This window comes from Talpa occidentalis, unplaced genomic scaffold (genome assembly GCF_014898055.3).
Source record: "Talpa occidentalis isolate TD23 unplaced genomic scaffold, MPIMG_talOcc4v2.1 talOcc4.17, whole genome shotgun sequence".
Taxonomy (NCBI): domain Eukaryota; kingdom Metazoa; phylum Chordata; class Mammalia; order Eulipotyphla; family Talpidae; genus Talpa; species Talpa occidentalis.
In genome coordinates this window covers 21,249,622-21,272,048 of record NW_023601754.1, presented here as the reverse complement: position 1 = coordinate 21,272,048, position 22,427 = coordinate 21,249,622, and the positions used below count along the sequence as shown (strand labels likewise).

Genomic DNA, 22,427 nt, shown 5'->3' with positions numbered 1-22,427 from the left:
AACCTTCCACAGACCTATGCTAAACCCCACCCTCTCTTAGGATTCCATGAGGACCACACAAAGCAGAGCCTGGATTCTTCTCCCTTCCCCTCCATCTGAGTATGAGCTGCAGAAAACTGTGTTATGTCCTTCTTGGCTTCATGAATAGATTAAACTCCACCCAAGCTGGTCTCATCAAATTCCCAATGTGCTGCATCCTTCTGGATGTCTTTTCGGACTACTCCTCTCCATGTTCTCTTCCCTGATGAAAATGTGTACTCCCACATTTAATCATAAATTGCTTATAACTTGGGATGTTTTCTGTAGTTCTGTCTGCCTCCCAAACATGGTGAAAGCTTCCAGGGAGCAGAAAGGAATCCTACGCCTTTCCAAGATCTCCCCCGACACAGAGCAGGTGTAGATGCGTGTCTGACAGACAAATACAGAGAAAGTGCCACTTTGCCACCCATGGCAGACATCGCCAATCAAACACCTATCTGCTCTCTATCTCCGTGATAAATGATTCACTCACAGAACTTGATCACTCCTGCCCATCTTATTTGGTGGCTGCTTTCCATCAGAAATAGAAATGTTAAGATTTCCAGGAGGCCCCAAATGGGACTGCTCAGAGTAGCCCTGTGCTTGGTTGGAACCCCTTTCTACGCTCTCCCTGGAACCTCTTCTGTCAAAAGCTGAACAGGCCAGAGAATCAGGAGAAACAAAGACATCCATCCCAATTCTCAGCATTTTCCAAGAGTCATCACCACCTCTCTTTCCACTTAATACAGTTTTCACAGCTCTAAGTCCAGCCCAGTTGGAGAAACCCATTTGCCTATGATGTGCTGAGATCCAGACTTTTGGCTGCCCTCCCCACCCTACCAAAATCAGACAAAGAGATAGGAGGTAAGGTGGGGAACTCTGATGCAGTTCACTGGCTGCTTGCAATATTCGTTTATAAACATTCTTTCTTCCTTTTTTGCTACTTGCTCTTCTCTGGGCTAAGAAACGTAGCTCAAGACCTGATCTGGGTATCACTTTTCAAATGCCCAAATCCCTGTAAAGGTTTAGTGTCTAGCTGTGTGCATTTTGCTCAGTATTAACATGTTCAATGGAGTACTTTGATTTTTTTTTTATCTAGACGCCAGAAGCTGGTGAATATATGCTTCATAGCTTCAGATAAACCTTTTGTTCTTCTGGGGCTGATCAGCTGGTAGAGCAGCGAGAGGGAGAAGGGGAGGGGAATTCACAGGGGCTCAGCGGTTTCAAAAAGTCAAATTACCTCTGAGCCATAGCAAGGCTGATAATTTAAATGAAAAAATATATATACAGGCTGCAGCACACAACACCGTCTCTGGTAGGACTTTTAATGAAGCCCCAGTTGTGATGACACTGAAGCCGGGAACGCTACAGTGGGATAATTACTTGGCTCCCACACAGCTGAGTTCCATAGATGCATTATTAACGGCACATTCCTCGCCATAACGAGAGCTGAACAGAGGTAAGCTCCGCAGACCTTGGCGTCCGCCATTAGCGGCCTGGCGCAAACACAAATGAGTGTTTTCACAAAAGCATGCAAAGGTTGTGAAATTCCAATGAATCCTGGGCTGGGAGGTGGGGTGGGGTGAAGGGGAAGAGAGGAAAGGGAATACATACATACACACACACACACGCACACGTGCACACACACATATATATGGGCCATACAGACGTGACCAGAGATGTCACCTTCCCTGCACAATGTACTTGGAGTAAGGCAACCTGGGAAATTATGGAGTCAGAACACATTGATTTTCCCGCAACAGATCCAGGCAGCAGCCCTGATGAAGAATTACAGAGGAAATGCAATAACCTAATTCTCCTCCAACCTGGCCCTGCTGCTCCTGCAGGCGGGCGCTTACCTGGCTGGGACCCGGGGCAGCGCCTCCTGACCCTGGTGCGCTGCACAGCTGGGCTCACATTTGGCACTGCCAGGCAGTCCCCGCTTCCCAACCCTGGGTCCCTTCCCGAGCCACGGCACTCACACAGGCCACATTTTCAGACTGTGCAGAAACCGCCAGCTGCCTCAGAGTCCAAGGGCCTTCTGGAAAAGGGTAAGCCACAGATATGGGTATTCTTGCTCCCAGCTCACCCCAATTAAAGCCAGTGACAAAGACACACATATCATCCTTATACGGGGCCTGGGGGATCCCTAGGCGGGGCCCCTACTGTGGCCCCAGGGCACAGGGGTGACTTAGAGGAGACTGGTGGGAAGGCAGTGCCCCGGCCCTGTGCTTCCCCGCGGTCTCCTCTGTTTCGCTTCCCCTGGAAGCGTCTGTTTCAAGGTGACCCTGTTTCACGAGTTAGCCCCAGCGTCCCCGCCCGCTCACAGAACCAGGGGCCTCCCAGTAATTAACACCCGCACTTGATGAGGTCCAGCTGGCAAACGGAAGCGATGCCAGCATCCTCCACCCCACATCCTGGGCTCCTCCAGGGGCCGGCGGGGGGCCCTCCCTCCACGGCCATTCTGGCGCCCCTGTCTCGGGGGAGACGGAGGAGTCACCCACTCAGCACGGGTGTTCAACAGGAAGTTGTGTGTAATAGTGAAAAGCTAAAAGCTCCAACAGGGGAATTTAAACTGGCAATTCCGATAATGGAACACCAAGGAGTCACGCAAAGTGACGGTGGGGAGGTGGGTGCGCTGCCAAGGGTGCCGGTCGCCACATGCTGTGGGAGGAAGGTGACAAATAGTGTGGCTAGTAAAACTCCATCTCAGACTAAACAGGCGCACACGTGTGTAAAATGGGCAGCACTGTCTTTGCTGCTCAAAGTCAGGATCGTGGTCTCCCCAGATATGGGACTAGAGAGGGGGAGCGGGGTGGCCTGGGGAACGCCATGTGTGTCGTGATCCAGCGCTTCCAGCACTGTGGTTCAGTTTGGAAAAATTCAGCAAGCTGAAGGCTTATGACATGCAAGCTCTCCTGTAGGTAAGTTATGCATCAATAATGCAGGTCATCAGCTACGTATTGATATGTGTACTTTTCTGTGGAAATATCAAACGTCAATAAAAGGTTTTTTTAAACTGTTTGCATGAGTATGAACACACAGAGTCAGAAAAAGTAAACACCAAATTGTTAATAGTTGTTTTCCCTGGGAGGTGAGATTAAGGGTGATTTCTTTCTCTTCTATTTATCAGCATTTTTTTTCTGGTAAGGAAAATATTACTTGGGTTTTTCTATGAAGCATTTTTAAAAAGGGAGGGGCAATGCTCCTGAAATTATGTTACCCAACCAATTAGCAAAATGAATGGTAACCACCACCACAACACCACCATCTAGTCCACAAATAAAGCATGTGAATGCAGTTTGGGACCTGTTCAGCCTGTGCCTTCTTATTTCAGGCTGCCCGAGAAAAACCAGACCGCTCTTGTGCAGAAGTCACTTGTGGAGTGAATTGTTTTTTCCCTGGTCTACGAGCCGCGTGAAGAAAAACATAAATAAACAATTCTGTGCACAGTTTATGGCTGCAAAGCTTATCAGGATCACCAGCACAGGCTGCGAGTGACATGAGAACAGTGGGACAAAAGACAGAGGAGCAGAAGTTGAGCCCCTCAGCAAAAGTGTGTGACATCTCCTCCCCCCAGCCAAGACCCCCCATCCCTGCCCCGTGCCCCTCCCTGCTCATTTAGCACACTTTATAAGAGATCTGTCTTAACTGCTAGTCCCAATTCATATGGCCAATTGCCAAATGATACTCAAAAACCAGGGGCAAAGATAACAGAAGGTCAGCAAGATAGGAAGAGATTGGTCATCCAGGTAGACTGATCATTTGCCCTCAGCCCTAACCAATGTCCCTGAGAAGCTAATCCAGATCTCTTTAGAGGAGAGGGGATGGTTGTGTCGGGGAGTAAGGCGAAGGGGGGACCCCTGGTGGTGACTGCAGCCTCTTCCATTCGTGCACCAGCAATCCAATTCTGACCCCACTCACCCTCCCGCAGCAGAACAAAAGCTCTGCCTTTAACAGACCGCAGAGGTTGTAGGGGGAAACTTGTCCAGGCAGTCGGCCCTGCCTGCCCAGCGGGAACCTCCAAGTTCCATCTGGAGACACTTCTGGTGAGGCTGTGGCGCCTCCCCCAGGTCATCTCCTAAACTGCCCTGTGTTTTCGACCAAGTCCCTGCTCCCTGTGTGCCTCGGTTTACCTGTCTTTAAGTGGAAAGTCTGAATCTGAGCCTGTTCACAGGGGTGAGGGGGAGGCTGGGCCTTGGGTCTCCCAGAAGTCCTAAGACCAGAAGCTACTTCCTTTGGAAAGGTAGTAGAGATTATTTAGCAAACACAAGGGAAAAAAATGACTTCCTACCAGAGGGGAGACTAACTTTGCCAGGGGCTCAGAAGCAGCAATCTCTCTCTGTAAGCTGCTCTCTGGATTCCTATGGAAGGCGGTGGTGAGCTCCAGCAGAGGGGGGTCACCCCCAGTGCCTCAGGGGCCCTCAGAGGCAGCTCCCCCCACTCCTGTGGGACATCAGTAGGAAATGCTGTCCTAGATTACTGGGGTTGGGCCAAGCCAAGAGAATAGAACCCCAGAACGAAGTCACTAGCCGCACAAGTCAAGTCCTTGAAACCACCCCCTCCTCTAAGTCGCCCCCTCCTCTAAGCCGGCAGCCCCCTCAGCTGAGGGGTGGCGGCCTGGGGACCCCATATTGCTCCGAAAAGGAAAAAGCAAAAACAGCAAACTTCCTTCCACAGATTGCTCTGGGTGTTCTGAGGCCAGGTCTGGCTGTCTCTCTCTTTTTAAAAATTCCACGCTTCTCCTCCCTTTGGAACCTCTTCCCTGCTTCCTCTCTCCTCCTTCAGTGGAAAGTTTGGTAGAAACAGCCACACCCCACACACCCGCATCAACAAGGCCAGCAACCTCTGCACTGGGAAGTCCCAGCCCTCTTTGAGGAAGGCTGGGCCCTCGGTGGAAGGGATGCCCCCCCCCCCACACACACCCCAAACACTCAAAGAAATACACCAACATATGCCCACAAACATGCACAAAAACAGAAAACCCCACAGATCCAAATACAAATATACCAGGCCCCAAACCCAAAACACAGAAATGGATCCACAAGCATCAAAAGTGTTGACACCAAAATACATCAGGCAAAAAGCACCTAAAGATATCATGCAAGACCAGCAACAAAGCCACAGGTGTGCAAAAGCAGAGACAAACCATCACACAAACTCTCAACAGCATGGATCCAAGGGCTCAGAAACCAACACCCAGGCTCAGAGACACACTCGGATTGGGCGATCGACTTGGTGTCCCGGGAGAGCAAGGCAGGCAGAGCCAGGCCGCGTTATAACACTGGGCCAGGGTCAGTTACGAGCATGCAGGCCAGACCCACACGCTCGGTGCCCTCTCTTGTTGGGGTTCCCAAGTCACCAAGTCCTGACCTTTCAGTACACTTACCGGACACCCTCCCGACTTGGTGGTCTACTGGAGGCAGAGGTCAGGACAGGGGGCTCTCCTGCGTCTCCCACTGCCCACATTGTGCTCCAAATGAGGACTACTCAAAAGAGGGGCTCAAGAAGTTAGGGTCTCCCTGCCATCCTGGCCGCACAGGGTGCCTTATATGTGGCAAACCAACATGTGGACACCTCACTGGCTGTAGACAGAAGCTGAGAATTCAGGTCAAATCTTCATAAAAACCCCAAGTCTAACTTGACCTCCCCAAAGCCCCTGAGGCTGCCTGAATTCAAATTCCACAAAAGCTCTCAACAGCACCTTTGTGCCCTCAAAGCCACAGACCCGCTTTTGGCTTCTAATTTAATTAATGCTCCTGGCAGGACTCACAGCTACAAATTCTACTTAAGATATACAACGTCTACCAAAATATCCCTGCCCAACAATGAGCTAACAAAATATTAATTTTTGCATCGAGTCAGTTCTCAACCAGCAAATCAGGGAATGAACTCAAAATCCCAAACCCAGTTTCTCAAATTTTGAAAGGTCCATCAAAATACCACCAAACTTTTATACCATGCTTGCTTCCTGGAAAATAAACATATCAATTGTCTTTTTAAACCTCTATAGTATTTTGTCAATATTTTTTTATTACAGCAGAGAATGTATAAATATTTTATTATAAACCAAGGCCTAAAATAAACAGTTTAGTAAATAGTTATTACATTACAAGGAAAAACATCTGCGGAAACCGCTTTCCGTGTAATTATTCTTGCTATTTTACATTAGCGCTCAACGTGAATTTCTTTGGCACTAATGTTTCACTTGTTCTAAATCTTCCTCCTTGTTGCTATTATTAAAATCTTAAAAAGGTGCCAAATCTTAAATGAAGAAAAAAAAATGATTCACTAGAAATTATTCATATCACAGTGAGCCGCTACTAAACCTGGCAGGGGTGCAGTATTTTCGGTGAAATTAACATAAAATATACAACTGCAAATTATCCGGGAAATAGCTATGTTCTTTACGGCATGCTTTTACATTCGGAAAAAATGTTCTCTTCTGTCTCACACAAAGCCACAAACAGCTCCACTCTGGCAAGTTTTAAAGGGAAAGTAATAGATTTGTCAGGGAGCACCAGCTTTGAGGAGGGGCTAACAAATAGCTCATGGGTGGACCAGCCTCAGGTAATTAGCAGAGACAACGTCAGGAACACAGAGAGGGCAAGAAAAACAGCCCCCAGCTTTCTTCTCCTTGATTCCAGAGAATGTATTTCCTCTCACAGGCCTCCACGCTTTCTCCTAAACACAAGAAAAACTGTAACACCATGTAAAATGCAAATCTCGCTGTAAATATTTTATAAAATTGTTGCATACATCCCAAAAGCTATAGGTCTTAATTGAGAGCAGGCGATTTTTCTAGTCAATATATGGAAATGGAAAATGCTAATTTGTGTTTTTCTACTTATGAAAAACCCTGGAGAACAGCAAGCCACAAATGCACTCACTTTAATATTATAAATATAATTTGGCTCCCTCTTTACCATCCCCACAGCCCTGGCTTTTATCTCCCCATGGCTGCAGGACAAGAAACAGGGAATCACTTTCACAGCCTCAGCCTGGGAAGGCGGCCTGGGATGACAGCAGGGGGTACATCAAGCACAGGGCTGTGTGTCCCCCCACACTCCTGGAGACTGGTGGGCAGGGGCCACGCTGCCAGGCCTTCTGTTCTGCCAGGAGCCAGTGCAAGAAGGAAGGTGGGTGCTTCCCTTTGCTCTTCTCTCCCCCGCACACTTCAGCTCCACCTAACCACCTCCGAGCCCCGGGCAGGGAGACCTCTCCAAGGGACGCCTGCACACAGCCTTGATGAATAAGAACGGCTGGCAAGATGGCTTCAGCAGTCCAAGTTGGAAAGGCCTGTTTCCAAACTCCAAGAGAGACTAAGGCCTCTGCCAACGAGCTCACCCCGCCCAGCAAGGAGAGTTCTATGGGCTCAAGGACTATGGCCTGTGCCTCACCATGCTCGCCCTTCCTGGATCATTGCCCTCCAGAGCCACACTGCCCACCATGCAGCCATGAGCCATGCGTGGTTGACGCACATCTGGCCTGCTTTGTGTGAGCTGCGTTTGCTCACCTGTGTAGGTGCCGCTTCCCAGACACTGTGCACACCAGACTCCCTGATCCTAGATATGCACAGTTCTCCAGAGCAACCTTTTCTGATTCCAAAGTCCACGTGTCTACAGTTCAAGAGATGACACACAATGAGTCTAGTCCCGTTGCATCCCAGCAGTTCTCAAAAGCTGGGATGACCAGGAACAGGTCTTCTGGCCCTGGTCTTACCCACTCCTCCATCAAAAAGAGGCCTCCCTGGTGGTGCCAGAAGTTAAACAGCGCACTATGAAGCAATCTGCTGCCTTCGCAGCACAAGTTCAATCCCCGGCCGGCCAGGGAGCTACCCACATGGCACAGCAGATCTCTCCTGTCTCGCCTGCTGCTCCCTTCAGCAGTGTATTTCAGTCTGTCTGCCTGTTCTGCTCCCCACTCCGTCTCTGGTGAATCCTCTCACCCCTCACACCTCTGGCCTGGGCCCCAGCTCTTATATGCATAAATAAATAAATCTTTAAAAAAAAAAAAAAAGCTCCAATACTTGTCACTCACAACCTCCCCGCCCCGCGTGAGCCAACACACAGCTCAGCCCTCCCGCTCCCCCTACCCAGGTTCCCCGATGACCCCTCTCTCCTGACTCCCCCAACCCCTTCCAGAATGCAGAAGGGGTCTCATGGCAAGAGCTTGTCCATCACACGCTGCCTTGTCCTGTGTGTTGGCCACTTACAAACTGTTACATTCTCCTCAGATGTGTGTGTTTTAAGAAAAGAGCAAGGAAGCAGAGGGTGTGGAAAGCAGGCACACTCAGAGTTAGGGAGACAGGAAGCCATGACAGGCTGTGCCCGCCCCAGTTGTGAGAGCTCAGGGATGTTTCTGACCCTCTCCTTGCCCCAGCCGCCAAATCTGCCAAATGGGAACACAACACCTACTTCTTAATATTTTCTGGGAGAGCAACAAATCATTCCTGTAAGGTGCCTAGACGTAGCACACACTCTGTGACCAGCAGCTCTTTCTATTATTTGTGCTACTCTGTCCTTTTGTTATTCCAGAGCCGTCCCTGACTCACAGGGCTGGAGGATGCCAAGTCCTTCAGGGCTTGGAAAGAACAGGGGAAGGGACGGACGCAAAGCCAGCATGAAGGCCTGTGTGGCAGGGGAAGAGGGACAAAGGGCTGGAGGGCCTTGCCGGCCCCTCGGAGCTGGCAGGACTGACAGGTGAGCACCAGGAATGGGCACGAGCTGGCAGAGCGCTCTGCTGCACAGGAGGCCAGGAGCGGGCCCTGCATGCAGGGTGGGCAGGGCCACAGAAAGTGCGAGGTGAGTGCTGTTGCTGGAGAAATGCACTGTCTTACTCCCAAGCCCTCTGGATCATGTATTTCCAGGGAAATATCCAGGGTGAGAGGAAGAAAGGTTTAGGAATGAATGAACATTATTTAAAATTACGTTTCCTGTGAGTGGTTGCTTTTAAAAGGCCAGAAAATATCAGGCTGAGCCACATGGAACTGCCATTTTTGTAGGTCAAAAGTCAGATGTTCACCCAATAACACCTGCAGCCTGGCGGCCTCTAGGTGGAAGGCAATTCTGCATTGTTTTAAGGAAGCCCCAGTTTCTGACCTCCACCCTGTGTCTTGTGCTAAGGATAAACCCCTCTTCAAATATGCATGTGTGTGTGCTCACAAGATCGTGCACAGACACACACACACACACAAGCTTGTCTGCCTTTGAATTCACTTACAGATTCGACATAAACCAAGAAAGAAGGGAGGGAAACATGGAAGAGGACAGAACCGCCAGGCCCCGTGCAATGCTAACTTTGGTCGCATCAAGAAAAACACTGAGGATCACCAGGCAGTCTTTAAAAATCAAGGGAGCGGCTTCCCTGTGCTCACTCGCACCCCATTTATTCAGTGCACAGAAGTGCTTGTCCAAGCAAGACCAGCCCATCAAGAGAGGCTCTGGTGACTGAGCTCTCCCTGGAACAGAGCCGGACACTTGCCAATAAGACACCAGGCTCTCATTTCACAGATGTGCAAACTGAGTGAGACTCAGGTTCAGAAATCTGCACGAGATCACATAGCAAAGGAGAGGTCACATAGCAGAGCCAGATCAGAAGCAGATCCTAAGAACCCGGAGCCAGAACTCTCCAGCACCTGGCCGGGTGCCGGGCTCAGCAGGAGCCTCGGCCCGTCTGGGCTCGTAGCTCTTCCGCGCATCAGTGCATTCACCTGTTAGATGGCGACCACAGTCCTGAGCACATCTTCCTCCCAGGAATGTAGCCAGACAAGATGCATGTGACATCTGGGCTTGAAAAGCTCCAGTCCATTAATGCTTCTTAGTCTCATTACTAAGATCCACTAATGTACTGGGTTCTGGTCAAGGCCCTGGGCAAATAGGCAGGAAGGAGACAGACTGGTCCACTCTGGTGGGAAAGGCAAACACCACTTAGACAAACGAGTCAGAGAAGTGATTCCAGATCGTGAGAGGCACTATGAAGAAGAATACTCCAGAAAGAGGGACCTTAGACTGTGTGGCTGGACAGACGTGGCTAGAGCAGGGCGAGAGGGAGGAGGGGTAGGGGATGAGGTCATAAGGGGGCAAACCTGGTGGGGTGGGCAGTAGACAGATGTGACACCCTGAAAACTGGCTAGAGCCCCTCAAGCTGGACAAAGCCCTACTCCAGAGCCAGCAACTGCCCTCCTGGTCAGGCAGGTGAAGGTGTAGGCAGAGGCCACGGAAAACCCTCTGCAGAAAGGACACCCACGCAGACAACCCTAGTAGCACTATTTATAGCAGCCCTAAACCAGAGGCAACCCCAATGTCCACCATCGGTGGAAGGTTCGCACAGGGAATCGGGGCGTGTTCACACAGCGAGACAGAGCACATGGGCCACCAGGACGAACCTTGGGATCTGACAGCCAAGCCAGATGCAGAGACCAGAAGACCCCATTTATATGATGCCGGGTGGGGGAGGGCAGGAGCACTGTTGCCATTTGGGGCTGCTGTCTGGTGGAGGTACATTGATGTGGGTGCTGGGTGTGGGGGTACACATATGTGACAGCAAATCCTGCGGGACACATCCTGGCCGAGTCCTTGACGAGAGAGTCAGACCTCCACAAAAGGGGCAGGGGGGGAAGGAGGTTTAAGTCGCAGAACTGTGAAGCTATCAGCAACCACTGCAGCACGAGTTCTATCCCTGGCCAGGGAGCTACCCACATGGCACAGCAGACCTCTCCTGCTGCCAGCTGCTCCCCTCAGCAGTGTATTTCAGTAGACCCGCCTGTTCTGCTCCCCACTCTGTCTCTGGTGAATCCTGTCATCCCCCACCCCCGCACATCTGGCCTGTACCCCAGTACTTGTATGCATAAATATAATAAATCTTAAAAAGGAGGGGGGCAGAATGACCCAACTTATAGACCCCCTCACTTGGGGTATCATGCACAAAACCATGCAGAAAGACACCCCAAAATTCAAGGCAGTAGAGCCCCCAAGTCAACTTCAGGCTCTAAAATCTGGGTCAAAAGAAGGAAATTCTGGGCACTCTCAGTCTCAGTTCTCGAAGCCAAGAAGTGACACAAGAGACCCCACGGCTGTGGACACGGGCCAGGCCGTTCTCAGGCCCAGCAGGCAACCATGAGCCTGGCCTCCCCTCCCTCTTGGGGAGCAGGAAAGGAGCCGGCCGACGTTTATTACCCGCCAGCGCAAGATTGACTGCAGGCCTCCTTTGCCCACACTGAGCCATTAGCTCGTAATGGCCCCGAAGGCTCCCTCAGCCACAGACCCGGCCCGAGCGCTCGGGCCCCGACACCAAAGATACTAATGACTGCCACATTGCCGGAATAAATCACCATCGCTCAGAAGGGGCTCCGGCCAGCCGGCGGCTTCCAAACTTCATTTCACGAATTTCCCCTAATACTCAGCTGCCTTGGCAAGGGCATTCTCGGGTAGACCCGTCATCAGCGAATTTCTCTGATACGCTGTTTAGAAAGAAAGAAGGCAAACGTGGGAATGTTAATCCACGGAACACCACAGATTCCACATGGGCGCGAATTAGAAGATTGAAGCAAAATCCCTTTTTCAGATTCCCTCAGGGGTTGGACGGACCAGAGCTGGCAGCCAGGAGCTCCTGTTAAAGGCAGCTGTGTCTCAGGGAACAGGGCTATTGCTAGACAGAGGCCCCATAAATAAGGGGGTGGGGGGTTCCACGAGTGTATGGAAGCAACCTGGCATGATGGTTGTGGGGCATGGGGTTGGCAGTCAGACTTTCTGGGTCCTGACCCCACTCCAACTCTGGCTGGCTGTGCACCCCTGGACAGGATACCTCACCTCTGTGCTCCTCCATTACCTCATCTATGAAATAGGAGAACAGGGGTTTGGGGTGAGAAGTGGGGGTGTCAGTGTGAAGCGCTTAGGACAGGGCTTGGCAGACACCTAAGTGCTATAAAATCAGGATCACTAACACCACTCACCATCATCACATGAAAACTTTGAAAAGTCCCACAAGAAAGAAGGGGACCTGCTCTATACAGTGACAAGCTCACTTACTCCAGTCCTATTGGAGTTGGGGTGTGGTTCAGGAAGGGAAAAGGACTCGCTCAAGGTCACAGGCAAGGCACTTGAAAGAGAACAGGCTGGAACCCAGGCTTTGTTTCCATCAAGGTGTTCCCTCAAAGACAGCGCCCTCTCTAAATGTCATGACACAGGGGTCATGATGTCCAGGGCACCATGAGCTGCTCTCCAATCCCAGGGAAATCTCCAGGCTCTTCTCTCTGTGACTTACCCTCAGGCCTTGGCACCTAAAGGGGATACCTGGGAACACAGCAGCTAGGGCATATACTCCAAGCCTGCCTGCCTTCCTGGAGGAGGCAGAGCCTGGGTCTCACCCCTCTAGACTCCTGGACTGCCCCCTAATCTGACCTCCTCCTCAACATCCCCTCCCTGGGCACTTAGTGCACCTGTCTCCCTGTAACCTGGAGTCCTCCCTCTGTGGGAGTGCCTCAGTTTTGGCCATGGGGTCTTGTACAAGCTCTGAATCATCTCTAATCCTGACAATGGATCTTATATACAGTTGGTGCTCAATATTGTTAGGGTAGAATATAATTTCCAAGCTACAGTGCTATCTCAGCCTAGGCTCTCCCAGCTTCCTGCAGCAGACTAGAGATATTCTGTTCTTGATTTTACTTCCTAGAGGCTCCTAAAATAATAAAGAGTCCAGTGTCCAGTTCATCACTTCCCCTGCTTTGGAAGCCCTCCCTGACTTCTCCAGCTTGCCTGATTCAGCGCTCCCTGAACACTGCTCTCTCCAGCAACCAATCTCACCAGACTACACATCACCTAACCACCTGCACCCCTGACCCACTGCCAGGCCTTTGAAGGCATGTCTGATGAGGACCCACTCATCTTTTCTGCTCCCTCCAGCATAGAGCACAAAGCTGGGTATGGGGAGGTTATCACAACAGGACATGCCCAGAACCCAGGTTGAGAGATGGGAGGCAGAGGTCAGGAGAGGGTGTACAGGGCAGGTTGGCAGGCACAATGCAGGTGACCTCAGGGAGACTCAGGTGAACGTTCACTTCACCTAACATGGGAGCAAAAGCAAAACCCAGCAGCCCCGCCCAAGTGCCACCTGCCCAGGGAAACGAGGCCCCAAGCAGAAGGCTCCACAGGCGGGGTTTGGACCCAATTCCTTCTCAGCAACCGTACATTTCCAGCATACAGGAATTGCTCCTGCCAATTCAAAACCAGGTCAGAGAAAATCGTCTCTCGTTTCCGGCAGGGGTGAGCGTTTCTCCCGGGGAAGGGCTCCACAAAAGTCTCCAAACCGAGCACGAGAGACAAGTGGGAACCAAGCCTCATTCCCTCGGTGGCCCCGCGGCTGCCAAAATAACTGACAAACTGACCTACAAAGAGAGTTTCTATTTTATGAGCAAACCCCAAAGGTTAACAGCGGAGCCGCCGGCGGGCGATCAGCACCGAGGAGCGGAAGCTTCCCTAGCAGCGCCCGCATGGAGCCCTGGCACCTTAGTTTCTCAGAGAATCAGGTCCCTGAAATGCCAAGGAGAAAGGGAGGATGGAAGGGGGAAGTTCCAGAACCATGGTTAGAGGAGGGAAGAACTGGACATGAGGGCACCAGCCCATTGCTAAGTGGCCCCCCATCCCAAAGTTGCAGCCCCAGCTGCTGTCAGGGACTGGTTGAGGTGAACCACTGACGGCAGGGCTGCCCCGCAGACCACAGTATGAATGGCGTCCCCTAAGTTGTTCAGTGTACAACTTGCACAACTATACCTGGCAGACCTGAGGCCTATGGGGTTCCTGCTACTCAAAGAATCTTGTTTCTATAGTGGCAGTTTCATGGGCACATGACAGGGTCTGTACTTGCTTTCACATCCTGCTGTTGCCATCTTGAAATTTTTTTCTAACACAAAGCCCTGCATTTTTATTCTGCATCAGGTCCCACAAATGGCACAGACAGTCCTCCCTCTATGTTTGAGAGTGCCAGGCCACATCAACCATGTGGACACAGAGAGACGGGATGAGCAATCACCAGTGGATTGGTCACTGAATAATTTATATCCAAAAAGTTAGAAAATATCCAGCCTACATGCTTCCTCCTCCTCCAGCTGTAGTCCCTACTTCTGAGGCTGGCAGAAGCAAGGGCAGGGCTGGCAGAGCCCTAGTGATGGGCAAGGGTACAGGGATAGCAGAAATCTCCAAGGCTTGTGCCCTGTGCAGGAAGATGCCTTTGATAGCAAGGAACCCATTGAGACTAAAGGCCCTTGGGTTTTCTCATATGGTATCGATGTCTAAGCTGCAAGAAAATCACCTGGGTGTTGGCAGTGGGTAAGTCACAAAAAGCAGGTCAGAAAAGACATTCAGGCGGGCAAGAAATGGGGTCACTATGGGCAGCTCACCGACTGGACATTCGGGTCCCTTACCATTCCCCCTCAGACTTAACCCAGACTTAAACATCAATTTGCCACTGACATCTCACTGATCTGCCAGCACCTGGAACCGATCTGCCCCACCTGGAAGTTGAGCCCTAGGTTCACAGAGGCCTGGCGCGGCCCAGCATCCCCCACAGGCTGGGCCTGACAGCGCTCTCCTAGCGTGGCAATGGTGGAGAGATGAGGGCAGGGGGAGGCCTGCAGCAGAGCTCTCTGACGTGAGATCCTGCACAAAACACCAACTTGCAAAGCAGAGCAGAGCAGAGCTGCTCCAAGCCATCCCCCCGGGGTGGCCTTGGCGCCTACATGGACCGCCAGGGTTGCACACGCCGCAGTTTGCGAGCCAGGGATCCAGCGGCCTCGTTTCTAGTCTCCATCAGCACTAAATACCTGCATCACCACAGGAGGCGTCCCGAATCTCGCTCCATTCTGCATCCATAAAAGATGCACTGTGGATTCCTGCAGGAGCCCGGCTCCACTGAGGGACACATGACCATGGTCAGCAGCTCTCTGCTCCTTCAATGTGACTATTTGCCCAGCCTCAAGCCTCACAGCATGGTGCCACTGTGACCACCACATCCGACCACCAGCACCAACGAGCCCCCTGCAGCCACCCCACTGCCCCCTGCACTGCACTAACGGGTTTGCACAAAGCAGTGACCTCCCCCTACTGGCTGGCCCCCAGCTTCTCAGCTTGTCCACCTCACCAGTTCCTGGGAGGATAAAATCAGAGTATGAAAGAACAATGGGAAGAAAAGAAAAACTATGCTAGTAGAAGCACAGATAAAGCATTATTGGTTTCAAATATGTGTATTATATTTACCTAGAATATTATTTTTACCGAGCATGCTGTCTGGCTTTATTTATGGACTCCACTGTCCACTAAAGTCCACTCTTCTCTCTCCTTGTTGACCAGAGGTCTCCAGGCACCATCCCGGCCCTGGTCTGAGCCGCAGGATCCCAGAGTCCCAGCTCCAAGGCTCCTACACCCACTCCTAGCAGGTGTGGTATAGACTGGGACTCCCCAAATTGCTCTGATTCTCTGATGATACAAACCCCAGGTTTGGGACTGAGTTTGCTAAATAGACTTCTGGGCCCCTGCCTGGAAACTCACTCAATACTCCAGTGTGGGGACATTGTCTGTTGCACCACTCAGGAGGCAATGGGTGTGAGCATGTAAGCATGTAAGAAATGGGAAGGGGGGTGGAACTCAGGTGGGTGCAGGCCTGGCATGTATCCCTTCACCCCAATGTTGGGCTGTGTGTCCTTCGGCAAATGTCTGCCCTCTCTGAGCCTCAGCTCCTGATAAATAACATGGGTCAGATGATCTTGGCTTCTACAGAATAGCAAGACACTCCAAGACATTGTCCCCATCAAAAAGGAAACTCCAGAGCTCACCCTCCTAAAATAGCCCCGAGCCTGACCACCTCATCCATTCCCAGAACAGATCCGCTTCCACCAGAGAAGAGCAGATCCTGGGGTCCACGTATAGATGGGAGAGTCACAGACCCTCCCTCGAGAGAATTAAGATATATTTAAATAAATGCCGCCTCCTGCTCTGTTCCAGGTGTGACTGGAGTGAGGGTCACTCACTCTTTAGTGAATTGCCTTTCTGAAAAACAGTTATCGCCAAGGCCGGCGTGGTGGTGGCAGGCGCACCACTAGCAGGGAGCAGAAACCAAAGGCGGGTTGACTGACAAGTGTCAGTTTTCAGTTCAATGCTTAACACAGGCCGCCAAGCTGTGAAACTAAGCACAGATGCGCTAATAACAAAACTTTCAAAAACGCCTGGCACCTAAAACACAAGGAGTGGAGACACCAAAAGGTGTCTCTTCAACATCCGCCTGGTAATGGGATGAATAAGAAAAACACGAGCAAAATGCTAAGCCAGTGTTATCACAACTGCGTGGTGAAAGTGAGCAGGGAGGCTGAGGGGTCCAGTGCCGGGGCAGGGGGAGGGCTGCTGTCACAGCCACTCTGCCAGTCACCTGCACACCCACGCTAATGTCATGGCAACTATTAAAATGTCCGGGAAAACCAAGCAACCATTGTCCAAGTGGTAAAGAGAAGGAAAACTGCAAAAGGATAAATATCAGTAAACTTCCTACACAAAAAAGTCCCATCGTTTGGGGTTGGAATTAAAGCAATTAGAGCAACCAAAAGTCCTGTTGGGTTCTTACCTCTGCAACAAGAAAGCATGTATAATGCTCATCAACACCACCTACAGTGGAACATGCTGTGGGGGGAGAACATTTGGGGTGGGTGACCTGAGGGAGGAGACTGGACCAGAGCAGCTTAGGTGCAAGGCACCGAAGGACCAGGGAAGCATCATGTCAGGTCCATAGCTAGAATTCAGGGAACACCTGCTGCAGGATGCAAGGAAGAAAAGGAGTAAGAACTACAGTAACAAGTTGTGCTGTGCAATGCATTATAGTGTTACAATGCTACAGCATACATTTGATGTGCAAAATGTATTATAACTGGTGCACCAGGATGCTCCCCACCCCCAATCTGAATCATTCCTGACTGTAGTCTGCTGGCTTCTAAGCATCCAGGAGTTATCTTTTTGGATGCTGGTTCTAGAGGTGTACCAGGAGTTCCAGGGCCAGAGGAGGATCTGCAGGGCAGAAACTTGGCCAGTGGTTTAGGAATGATTTCAACATATTAACAGAACAGGGATACCGGTGTGTGCCAGCTAAGTATGTGCCTGGCACAGGTACCCAGACAGGTGAGAACAGGGTGAGGAAAAAATTCTACCTACCTTTTCAGTCATTTTAAGTTTATTTTAGTCATCTTTAACGTTTCTGCAATCCCAGAGACAAGATTTCTCAGGAAGCCAGAAAAGCAGATTCTGCGCAAACTCTGCTAAAACATCCATCCAACCTGAAGGGCCCAGGGGGTGGGTCCTGCAGGGAAGAGGTAAACCCTAGAGTTGGAGAACCAGAGAGCAGGTCCACAGTCTGGTCCTTATGCTCCAGATAAATGCCCCAAAGTGTTTTACAGTGAGATCCCAAAGATTTTTTTTTTTTTGGCAGTGTTGAACATATTTATGATTCTTGCTTTTTTATTTTTAGAAAACCTGTCACTAACTTATTTTTTTTAATTTATTTTCTTTTTGAGGTAGCATCAGTTAACAACAATGTATATGATTTAGAGGAATAGGGTCACACCTTCTCAGATGTATGTTGGTAAGGCAGATCTCGAAGGCACATGATGAGACAGTCAAAAGCAGTCATGCAGGTGATAGCTGAGGGCGTGCATGCATGCGTGCGTGCGTGTGTGTGTGTGTACGCGCACATGCATAGGCACACACATAAGGAGGCTATCCCTTATAAGAAATCCTTCATGAAACCCTCATTTAGTAAAGTGTCCCTGTTCCCATACACATGAGAGATGCCTTTCATGGCCACTGCACCCGTGTCTGGTGAACAGACCACAGAATTCAGAGGATGTAGATATAAGAACATAAGTGAGTCCTGCGTGGACTTCAACTTCAGCATCTTTTAAGGACTCACATTAACAATAGAAATGATTTTTTCCCACAAAATTATGAGTTCTTTTAGTACATGTTGACATTTGATAGGAATCCAACCCTAATCATGATTCTGGGGTAAGATTATCAAAACTGCAGCAGCTGCTGGGAGAAATACCAGCCCCTAAGATTCTAAAAGAGCAGCCATGGAATCCCCATCCAGAGTGAAAGGCCTGGGCAACAGGGTTGTTTTAGTCATTGAAAGGAAGAATAATTCTGCTTCTTAATGGGTCCATAATTAATTCACACATTCAACTGTTAGGTCCAGAAATATGTTTGTGTTGACAATTTGCATTTGATGCTTCAAAAACAATCTGTCTTGTTTTTAATTACCCCATCATCCTAGAAACATCACCACTTTCCAATATCCATCCAAGTGCTCTGATTTCAGCACAGCTTCCCCAAGGCCCTGCCCATGACAATGAGGGAAGAGGCTCAGAATGCTCAGTGGAAAGGGGTTTGTGCAAAGGGCTGTCTGTCTTCCTTTGAAGGGATAAGACAAGCAAGTGGCCAGTCCAGTCTTGGTCCGTCCCTCCCAATTCCCATGACAGTTTCCAGCTCTAAGCCACACTGACCTGAGATCACTCATTTCCAATGCTGGATCACAGTGGCTCTCATCCACCCCCAAGCACCAGCACTGATCCACATATGCCTAGTTCTTGGTTCACTGGATTGGAGCACCAAGCCGATACATCAGGTAGAGCCCACCTGACTTGTGTAGGAGCATTAGCTCTTAGGAGGCTCAAATAAGAGAAGGATCACTGAAGGAAAAAGAACAAAAGGCAATGCTGGAAGCAGGGACAAGATATCATTAGGACCACCATTTATGCTGGGTGCCGCTGGACTTGATTTACGCTGCCACCAATGGGTGAATCGGGGTCACACCCCACACTTCTGTCCCTTGCATGGAGAAGGTCCTTGAAATGATCCTGGCCCTGGTCTGATCTATAACCCCCCCACCCCCACCCAGTGTTAACTCCGATTTTCCTTCAAGCCCTTGGGTCCAATAACCTAACATAGAAGATGCAATAGAATAAAGCAATGTTTTCCAGACATTTCTGAATCTTGGTTGTCTGTTCAGCTTCCATATTTTCCTCTGGATGTAATTGTCCCTATTCCTCCAGCTAAACACATTAAAACACTGGGCCTTATATATGGATGAAGCATAAGAAGATTCTGAAAGATGATAAGAAAAAGGTGGAACAGCCAAATACCTTGTGACCCAAAAAAAAAAAAAAAAAATGGCAGTAACGCTGGGCTTTCTTTTGGTCTTGTTTATCTCAGATTGGAGGAAAGCAGAAGAAACTGGCAACCAGCAAAAGACAACAGATGAGACCAAAAGAAAGTCCCAACAAAAGTCTACTCTCACTAACCATAGGACCAGGGAAGGGGCAGACCGGCAAGACAGAAAACTTTTAGATAATCACAGCTCTGTTCCAGCCAAACCCCACAGAAATAAAAGCTGCACACCCCCCATTAAATGTTAGGTAAAATAGGCTTCTGAGTGAAAACAAATTATGGGCGATGAGTAGTGGGTGGTTTGATGTTATTCAATAATTTACTAAAAAAAAAAAAAAAAAAAAAGCACAGGAGAAAAATTTGGGGAGTTAGGGTTAGACAGAAGTTTTAAACTTAACACCAAATTCATGAGCCATAAAAGGTAAAATTGAGAATTCGACTTTAGCAAAATAAAAACTTTTTACTCTGCAAAAGACTCTCTAAAAAATGGAAAAATGAAGATGGAAAAATGAAGCTGTAGACTAAGTATAATCCATATCAGACAAAAGACTAGTATTTAGAATAGATGGATGGATGGATGGATGGATGGATGGATGGATGGATGGATAGGTAGATAACTCTCAAAACTCAATATTAAAAAAAATAAACAATCCAATTAGAAAATGGACAAAAAAATATGAAGAGACATTTTATCAAAGAGGATAAACATATGGCAAATAAGCCCATGAAAAGATGTTCAACATCATTAGCCATTAGAGAAATGCAAATTAAAACCACAATGAGATATCCCTATACACCCATCAGACGGCTAAAATAAAAAATAGTGACAAACCAACTGCTAGTGAGGATGTGGAGAAACTTGATCTCCTGTTCATGGCTAGTGGGAGTATAACACAAGCATTCTAGAAAACAATTTGGCAGTTTCTTAAAAAGTCAAACATGCAAATGTTACAGACCCAGCAACTGCAATCCTAGGCATTTATCCCAAAGGTCCTGAAAACTTATATATAATTCCATTTATATGACATTTTTTAAAATGACAAAATTATAGAAATGGAGAACAGATTAGTGATTACCAAGGTAAAGGAAGAGATGAGGTAGGATGGACATGGCTGTGGCTGGCCACAAAAGGGCAACACAGGGCCTCCCCGGTGGCACAGTGGTTGAGCGCTGGGCTGCGAAACTGTCCGCAGCCTCTGTAGTGCTGGTTTGATCCCCGGCCAGCAGGCGAGGGTCTCACATGGCGTGCAGACCTCTCCTGCTGTGCCTGCTGCTCCCCTCAGCAGTGTATTTCATCAGTCTGCCTGTTCTGCTCCCCGCTCTGTCTTTGGTGAATCCTCTCACCCTCCCGAGGTTCTGACTATACCCAGTGCTTGTATAAATAAATAAATAAATCTTTTTTTTTTTTTTTTTTTTTTTTTTTTTTTTTAAAAAAAAGGGCAACACAAAGGATCTGTGGTGATGGGAATGTTCTGCAGCCTGAGTGTGTCAACATCAACAACCCAGTGGTGACACTGTGCTCTTTCCAAACTGTTACTGTTGGGGGAAACTGGGTAAAGGGCATGGGGATCTGAGAATCCCCCCTTGTGAACCTTCACATAACTCAAAATAAAAACTTTAATTAAAAAAAAAAAACATATAGGGCCTCCCCGGTGGCACAGCGGTTGAGCGCTGGGTTGCGAAGCTGCCCGCAGCCTCTGCAGCGCTGGCTCGATCCCCGGCCACCGGGTAAGGGTCTCACATGGCGCGTAGACCTCTCCTGCTGCCCACTGCTCCCCTCAGCAGTGTACTTCATCAGTCTGCCTGCTCTGCTCTCCACTCTGACTCTGGTGAATTCTCTCGCCCTCCTGCGCTTCTGACTGTACCCATTGCTTTTATAAAATAAATAAATAAATCTTTAAAAAAAAAAAAAAAACATACAGTGCCTCTCTAGTTAAGTCTTATCACTGTCACCACTACGGCCTGAGTTCGATCCCCAGCCAGAGGCTAACTCACATGATGCAGCAAACCTCTCCTGTCTCGCCTGCTGCTCCTTTCAGCAGTGTATTTCAGTAGATCCACCTGTCCTGGTCCTCACTCCGTCTCTGGTGAATCCGTTCACCCACCCTCCCCTGACACCACTGACCTACAACCCAGTTCTCCTATGTGTAAATAAATAAATCTTAAATATATATATAACTTTAATTTTTATAAGGATAGCATTAGGAAAGATGACATAAAACTGTCACTATTATAGATGACAAGACATTAAATATATATATATATGTAAAAATGCCAGCAAAGGAATCTGTTAGAATAAGTGAACCAATTCAGTGAAGTTGCAGGATATAAAATCAATATATAAAAATATGTGGTGTTTCTATATACTATACTATACTATACTATACTATACTATACTATACTATACTATACTATACTATACTATACTATAGTAATAACAAACTATCAGAGAACTTAAGAAAATATTCCCATTTACAATGACATCAGAAAAGAAAAATACCTAGGATAAAATATTTAACCAAGGAGGTGGAAGACCTATACACCAAAAACTGTAACTATAACTATAAAACATTGATGATATAAACTAAAGACACATACACATGGAAAGAAATCACATTTTCATGGATTAAAAGAATTAATATTGTTAAAATGCCCTTCCTACCTACCCAAAGCAATCTACAGATTCAATGCAATCTTATCAAAATTTCAATAGCACTTGACATAGAAATAAAACAATCCTGAAATTTGTATAGAACTAAAATTACCTCAAATAGCCAAAGCAAAACTTGAGAAAGAGCAAAGCTGGAGGCATCACACTCCTTGATTTCAAAGTATGTTACAAAGCTAAAGTAATCAAACTACATGGTATTGGCATGAAAACAGACTCATGGATCAATGGAACAGCATAGAGAGCCCAGAAACAAGCCCATGCCTATACTGTCAATTAATTTTTCAGAGAGGAGCCAAGAGTATATAATGGGGAAGAAGAGTCTCACCAATAAAAGATGTTGGGGAAACTGGACAACCACATGCAAAAGAGTGAAACTATACCTCTTTCTTACCCCATACACAAAAAATTAATTCAAAATGGATTAACGACCTGAATGTGTGTGTGTGTGTGTGTGTGTGTGTATAGGCAGATGATCCAAATAGACATTTTCCCCCAAAAAATACACAAATTGCCAAGATATATGGGGAAAATGCTCAACA

At 48.5% G+C, this 22,427-nt stretch overlaps 1 protein-coding gene across 9 annotated transcripts in view; it reads right to left on the bottom strand.

Annotated features, from left to right (window-relative positions):
- ZNF423 (zinc finger protein 423) overlaps nt 1-22,427 on the bottom strand; it is a 312,753-nt gene that overhangs the window by 85,321 nt on the left and 205,005 nt on the right. The window contains exon 5 of one of the 9 annotated variants that reach the window (XM_054697045.1): nt 11,275-11,479. The exons of the other annotated variants lie outside the window; for them this stretch is intronic. Coding sequence (XP_054553020.1) covers nt 11,412-11,479 — 68 coding nt within the window. The 3' untranslated portion in view covers nt 11,275-11,411. Of the gene's footprint in view, nt 1-11,274; nt 11,480-22,427 lie in introns of those variants that run through there. 9 annotated transcript variants of the gene reach the window in all.